This window comes from Populus euphratica, unplaced genomic scaffold, assembly GCF_000495115.2.
Source record: "Populus euphratica unplaced genomic scaffold, PopEup_1.0 scaffold32.1, whole genome shotgun sequence".
Taxonomy (NCBI): domain Eukaryota; kingdom Viridiplantae; phylum Streptophyta; class Magnoliopsida; order Malpighiales; family Salicaceae; genus Populus; species Populus euphratica.
The window spans coordinates 301,984-309,157 of NW_011499861.1; the positions used below are offsets into that span (position 1 = coordinate 301,984).

At 33.9% G+C, this 7,174-nt stretch overlaps 1 protein-coding gene across 1 annotated transcript; it reads left to right on the forward strand.

The window, feature by feature from the left end:
* The first annotated feature begins 3,133 nt into the window (after positions 1–3,133).
* On the forward strand, positions 3,134–6,176 carry LOC105124724 (NAD-dependent protein deacetylase HST1-like). The gene is made up of 5 exons (XM_011024832.1): positions 3,134–3,234; positions 3,382–3,427; positions 3,779–4,404; positions 4,491–4,645; positions 5,799–6,176. The coding sequence occupies exons 1-4, from the start codon at positions 3,223–3,225 to the stop codon at positions 4,608–4,610; spliced, it is 804 nt and encodes a 267-aa protein (XP_011023134.1). The 5' UTR covers positions 3,134–3,222; the 3' UTR covers positions 4,611–4,645; positions 5,799–6,176.
* Positions 6,177–7,174: the final 998 nt, after the last annotated feature.

Below are 7,174 nucleotides of genomic sequence, written 5' to 3' on the forward strand. Positions count from 1 at the left end.
AACTTATAATTCTGTGATTGAGCCTCGAATATTAAATGCATGGGCACTTGCAGACATAGCTATGCATGTAGTGGAGCTTTTGAAGATTTTAATGCCACTGCTAAATGGTTTTCTTGCTCTTGAATCTGATACTGACACGTTTTGTCGTCTGTTCATCTTCTGTACCTGCTGCTTTTCATTCATTGGAGAGCCCTCTCCAAGTTCACTGCTATTAATGACAGCCATTTTGCTATTGCTGTGATACACTCGTATTTTTTTAAAAGTTTTATTTTTAAATTGTTTTAACATATTATTATTTTAATATATTTTTAAAATTTTATAGAAAACAGTCTTTACTAACTCCGAGCTTTTAAAGATTTTATTTATACCATGATATATCAAGATGTAAGTTTATTGGGGGATATAGTTATAATTGTTTTTTAAAATATTTTTTACTTAAAAATATATTAAAATATTATTTTTTATTTTTTAAAAATTATTTTTGATATTAGAATAACTAAATAATTTACAACAATTAAAAAATATTAATTTAAAAAAATTAATTTTTTTAAAATATTTTTAAAATACAAAAATAAATAGAATTATAATACATGTATTTTGTGGAGATGAATTATTGTTAAGTTGTGTTAGATTTTTTTAATAGAGTTTGGAAAATAATTTTTGCTAATATGCTTACGTGGAAAAAACTCGTCCTATCTGAATGTATGGTATGCCCTTTAGGATCTAGCTAGCCTCTAGCTCCTCTACTTGTCGCCATATAAAAGGCAGAAAAGTACTGGTTTATTTTGTTAATTGAAAAACAGGGCAACGCGTAGAATTAAGCAAATGGAGCCATTCCAATGAGACGCGTATGTAAATTGCATACGTACACGTAAGTGCGCCCGCTTAAGAGAATAATCAAGATTCAAGGATGATTCTGTGCAGTATGTGACACGTCATCCTTGAGATGAGGAATTTAATTCAAAATTAAGGAATTAAAAGGGTATAAAGATAGGGGCTGCTGCGAGTAAGAAAACATGTGAGCTCAAATTATTGAGATTTGACTAGCATTCGGACATCATTGCATATCGTCTAATTGAGTCAACATCAGTCATGGGTAGTCACAGTTCTCATCTGGTCCGCTTGGATGACTGGGCAGAATCGCAGCTCCCATGTGGAAGCCCAACTGGGGCTGTGACACAGTAGGACTGCATAAACTTACAAGCACAAGCATGGCAATTGTGTCTGCATTTCTAGCTTTCCAGCCTTCCAGATTGGCACAGCTGAATCCAACTCTTTCTTTCAACTTTCCTAGGCCCTTACAGACAAGAAGTTTTGCAAATGTTGGGCGTTGCAAAAAGGATATTAATTATTTGTGCAATCGCAGGCCTAACTTAATTTGCCCACCTATGAAATGCCTTGCTCTGATGGAGAGAGGGGTGTCGTCTACTGCCATTGGATATGAGATATTTTTGTGTCCAGAGAAACTTCCGTCTTCATAGATACTACTGAAGCTTTTTTTTTCCCCTGTGGGTTGAACTGAACAGATCGACTTCAATCTTTCTCTGTTTATAGAATGACGGCGATTGCTTGGGAAAATGTTAAGTGAAGTTCCATCCAATTAATTTAGGTGTCCCCCACTATTGATAGTAGAAACGAAAGAGCTAGTTGACTGCGGCATTGGACATGGTGGTGGAAAGTGAAGCGGCAAGAAAGGGAATTTAAGGAGACTATTCTTTTACTTACAATGAAACTTGCTCCATCCATGCGAAAGTGTAATTTCTGGAGTCGTGTTATTCTATATCTGTCCCTAAGGAACATGAGTTTCTCCTCTCTTCAAATCCAAAAAAACTTTTGATAATGAGTTGTTTAAGGTTTATATTTTTTTAAAATTACTAATTTAAATCTTATAAATTTTAAAATCATTAAAAATTTATATAATAATTAATTTTAAAATTTATAAAATTAATCGAAATAATCATGGCTTAACTCAAATATCTATATTAATAATAATAATAATAATAATAATAAAACAAACCTTTCATGAGAGACAAAAGCGAAAAGGTAAATAGAAAGGCAACGAAAAGTGGTATCGTTTTTCCCGCTAGACACCATCCTGAATACTACAGTGACTGAACTCTCACATGGGAAAAGAGAGCCCCTCTAATGTGTTAAAAATCTCACCATCTATCACTCACCCTGTCACAGCAAAGATTAGGACGCTGGAGTTTAGCTTGCTTAGCCGATTAGAAAAAGATTAATTTGTTCGCATCGAAAAATAATAGGCGGTATGCTTGGATTAGCTTAGCTTTTTTATATATGTAATTTACCAAAACTAAATTCACTTCTCTAATTTGGCAAGTCCACCTTTCCATGTGGATCAGCTTCATGATAAGTGAGATTTATGAGAGGTTTATCTCTTAGGTTTGGACTCTTTTTTTTTTTTTTGGTCTAACCGAGGGCATTCCAGGCCTAGTTTGCAAGAGACTAATCTCTCTTCGGACCGGAAACACGAAGATGAAACCCCTCCCAATATATATGTATCCGGGATGGAACTTGTGCTCTAATTCTTTCTAGGATTGAGGCCGCTTTCACCACCTCGACATTGCTGGTTTTAGGTTTGAACTTGATGACTAACAAAGAAAGCATTTCCCTAAATTGATTATTAGCCCAGCCGTTACTAGTTATTACCACAAAACAATACAGCGGAATAGTTACTTGACCAACTATTGTCCTCGTAGAATTTACCGACGAGCTCATATTTACAGCAGGGCACACGCGCACGGCTCATTCCTCACTTCAGTTTCTTAATTAATAGCAGCTGGCAAGTATCAACAAGTGTACTGGATAGCTAAAGAGAAAACAGTTCAAGAAGATGAGGTTGAGATGTGAACAAGGCAAAGAGACTAGGTAGAGTTAGTGAAAGAATCGGAAGCCCTTTACTATATATCTCTGTATCTGTTGGTAACAGGCAACAAAGAGGGATACATTTTCAAGCCAATGGACATCACTTCGAAAATTTTGACACATCGAACATGCCACAAAGACCCAACATTGTCGATCCTCAAACATGCCATGCACCCTAAAACATAGGCTATATACTAGGGCCCACTACTCTTGGACACGTGCTATCACCAAAGGCTTCCACCCATTTGACCCCAGCTTTTTAATTCTTTCTCCAAAATCATTTCCCTCACTTTGACATTTCCTTTGTCCCAATTACGTCGCCAAGAACTTGTTGTGATGAGCATGAAGGTTAGAAGTAGATAACGTTATCAGAATTTCTCACCTTAAATACATTTTGATGCCCTTTTATGGCCAGCCTGATCGTTTACTCTCACTCTCTACACTTGTTCTTGTGATGATCTTTTGGTTACTAACATTTTTGTTTCTTGCAAACAGATCTTCAACTGGGTACAGAGGAGGTTTCATCATGGCACCGTCAAAGGTTTGATATTCATGATTGAGTCGCCGTCTAAACTAATATATTAGAACAAAATGAATTTTTAAACGGTAGAAAAGTCCCATTGACTTGATCTTATGCTTTTTTTTTTTTGTATTATAATCATCGTGTCCTTAATATATGAGTTCCTTCTTGATTTTAGTTTGCCTTCTATTTTATAATAACCCCTAACAAGCTTGAGTTACAAAACAATCATTATCAACAGGCGACTTGTTCTGCTGAGCAAAAGCATTAAAATTAAAATTATTATGTACTATTATTAATTTGTACCACACTTGTTAAGTGTTATTTATATAATTTTCTCGGTTAAACGGATGAGGAAATTGTTTTGAACAGACGGGCTCGCTGGAAATGTGAAGAAGGCTGAATCCATTACAAAAGAGGCTGACAAGCAAGCATTGCTGAAACAAGTAGCCCTGGTGGATGTGCTTGATGGTTGGAAAGATGGAATTTTGACAATTGGCACCTTAGGTCTTGACCCTTTAATACCTTTTAACCAACAAAATGATCAGTATTTCATTTTGGAAAGTGACGAAGAAGGTCAGGAGGAGGAGGAAGACGAAGGAAAAGAAGAAGAAAGGGAAATAGAAGAATACTCTGTTGATGATGATTATTATTATGATGACAATGTTGAAGATGAAGAAGTGAACCCTTTGATATATGCAACATCTGACCACAGTTTTGAGGAAATTGGATCAGATACTCTGCATTATGATGTCATAACCAGCTCTACTACCATCGCTGAGCATGAACAAAGAAAAAACAAAGGAGAAAGAATAACACTGGCAGAACTGTTCTTGGAAGATTCTGACATGAAAAGGAAGCCTAATTCTGTTGAAGTTGAGACTGAACCAGGGAATAAAAAGCCGGTTTCTCGTGCCAAGAGTAGCCTCTCTTTTGCCAAGAAGCTCATACGTCCTCACGTTGTAGAGGATTCACGTCCAATCAAGAAATTCAACCAAGTAAGCATGGATACTCATCTCATGGAGTGACACACTTTTCTTCAAGGTATATTTAAGTAAGAATTAATTAATTTTGTGATTTTCAGTTGATGAGGAGAATGTTGAAGAGAAAAATCCACCCAGAATTTGATTGGAAGGGAAATAAAACAGACAATCAAACTAAGTCCGGCATTATGGATGTTCATATTAGCAAGGGAGATAAATAAATCCGAATCTGTTTCTCTGCTTCAAGCCCCATCAGGTACTTGTTCTCTGCCTATTCTTTCCCAGCAAAAAAAAAAAAGAAAAAGAAAAAAGGATTGAAGCAACAACGAACTATTTGGTTTTCTCATATCTCTAATATCAGCAATCGTGTGATTGTTATAGAAGGCCAAAATCATGAGTCCTCTTTCATCTGACAGAATAATGTCAAATAATTTTATCAATTAAGTAAATAATCCATTCTCGCTTAATCGTCACATTCATGTCTATTTAAACTATAAAGACAATAATTAAGGCATGTATGCATTACGTGACATGCATCCAATGAATATGTGCACAGATGATCTTGTTAACTTCAAGACACGACTTACAAAAATTAAACTGTCAAGTTGTATATAAATCATTTTAGCACAATAGATAATCACAATATGCTTAAACTTCCAATCATTGGCTACATTGTTTTTTAACAGCATGACCACCAGATTATCTAATTCTGTTAGATAGGGGACCTAATCTCCAATTTCAGAGTGGCCCAGATTCTGTATCTTTTTGTGTAATTTGGTACCATTTAGCAATAAAAAAATCAATGCCACATAGTCTGAGCTACTATATACTGCCTTATGTATGCTTTGTTCTTGGCATATTATGTTCATATGCTAAACGTACCGCACTATCAGAGCTTCAATTAACACGACAGTGACGTTGCATCTTCTAAATTTGTACGTGCTGAATAACCTGTTCTACTAGGACATACCTTAGTGGAATGCAAGGTCAGGTCAAGGTGGGTGGACGGGAGAGAGATGAGGCTGGCCTCTCTGTCATTTTCCGTGGATTTCATGTGGGTAGCGATCATCACTAGGGTAATGGGGCTCCTCCTAAGAAAACTCTCTAAACATAAATCCAATGAGGAAGCCGTCAAATAAAAACGTTCCAATTAGCTTTGTTGTGAGTGGCATTGATCAAACAATTCTCCTTCTCCAATTGAGTCCACCTCTGGCCCAGTGTAATATCTTGACTGGGCTAGCGACGCTTGCCAATAGACAGGTAGGGCATAAAGACCGGCAATATTTCCATCATGTATTACGTAAGCAGTCCATGATTACATAATTACGATTTGTAGCATTCCAATTGCCAGTGTCTTACCTATTTGCAACGTTACGCTAACATTTCTCTTACCGTTAATTGTGTTGCAGGTCCTACCATATGAGCTCTCAGTGACGATCTAATTTGCGAGAAATTAATGGATTTGGGTTTCTTTTTTTTTTTCAATGGCTGGGTATGCATGTGCGTTTTCCAGGTTTTCTTTTACTTTTTCGGATTTCCTGAACGTTGGATGTTTGGTTTTCAACACATTACGGGCTTTGATTTGTTAACGGATCTTGACGTTGTGATGCATGTCTTGGATTGGCAACTTGTGTGTGGCAGTAAGCATATATTTGGATGATGGAGAAGAACATTACTTGGGACAAACACGTGTCTCTAAAGTTTTTATCCTTCTCCAAATCAACTAGCCATTTTGTTAGTTTGTGTTTTAACCATGGCTGAAGTGCTCAGCACTCGTTCTTTTGGCATCCTTTGTCTCGTCGCTTCATTTCAGCTTCCTGTCCTGCTTTTAAGCTATGTTTGTTCTCATTAATTTTTGTGTTTGTGTTGAAATAAATATAGTAATGTATTTGATAATATATTAAATTGTGTTTTATGCTGTGGGATTTATTAAGAAATCGAATTTGAAATGTTTATAAAGCAGTTTTTATATATATTTTAATTAAATTTCATAAAATTTTATTTGTTTTTACGTTTTAAAAACACTTTTAAAAAATTAAAAAAATTTAATTTTTTTTAATTTTTTATGTTTTAAATTAATATTTTTTAATATTTTCAAATTATTTTGATGGACTGATATAAAAAATAATTTTTTTTAAATATTTTATTTTAATATTTTTTTAAATAAAAAATATTTTGAAAAGTATTCTTAACCATATCCCTAAATACAACAACATTTTTTTTTAAATATATTATTTTAATATTCTTTTAAATAAAAAATATTTTAAAAAGTATTCATAACCATATCTCTAAATACAACAACCAATTATTATTATTATATATATATATATATTATAAATTTTAACTATAATTTTTACCAAACACATATCTAAATCTAACTAATCAAGACCAATTATTTTTAAAATATTTTTTTTTCAAATTACAAACCATAAAAAAAACTACCTCAAAAATAAAAACATTCTTAGTGTTCCAAAGTAATTCTCAATTAGCATTATAGCAGATTCCTTTACAACAAAGAAATTCCAAATTGGAGCGCCTTTACTCTTATATCTTTCATTTTCGTTTATTTTACAAAGAATTGGTTGAACATTTATTTCTCAACTCTTGAAATAGGAGATGACTAATTGTATGCCCCGTAGCACGACGCATGTGATATAATTTATTTTTTAATTATTTATATATTATCAATATTTTGATGATTTATCATAATCTTGTTTGCGTCTTGTCATAATTATAATAACTATCTTTTTTTATATAGATTTTATTGTGTTTGAATAGAAATAGT

What these genes read in the sequence shown, in the direction of transcription:
- LOC105124724 (XM_011024832.1), top strand. An exon ending in TCATCATGGCACCGTCAAAG is followed by an intron (nt 3,428 to 3,778) that starts GTTTGATATTCA and finishes TGTTTTGAACAG; the next exon opens with ACGGGCTCGCTGGAAATGTG. An exon ending in CAATCAAGAAATTCAACCAA is followed by an intron (nt 4,405 to 4,490) that starts GTAAGCATGGAT and finishes TGTGATTTTCAG; the next exon opens with TTGATGAGGAGAATGTTGAA.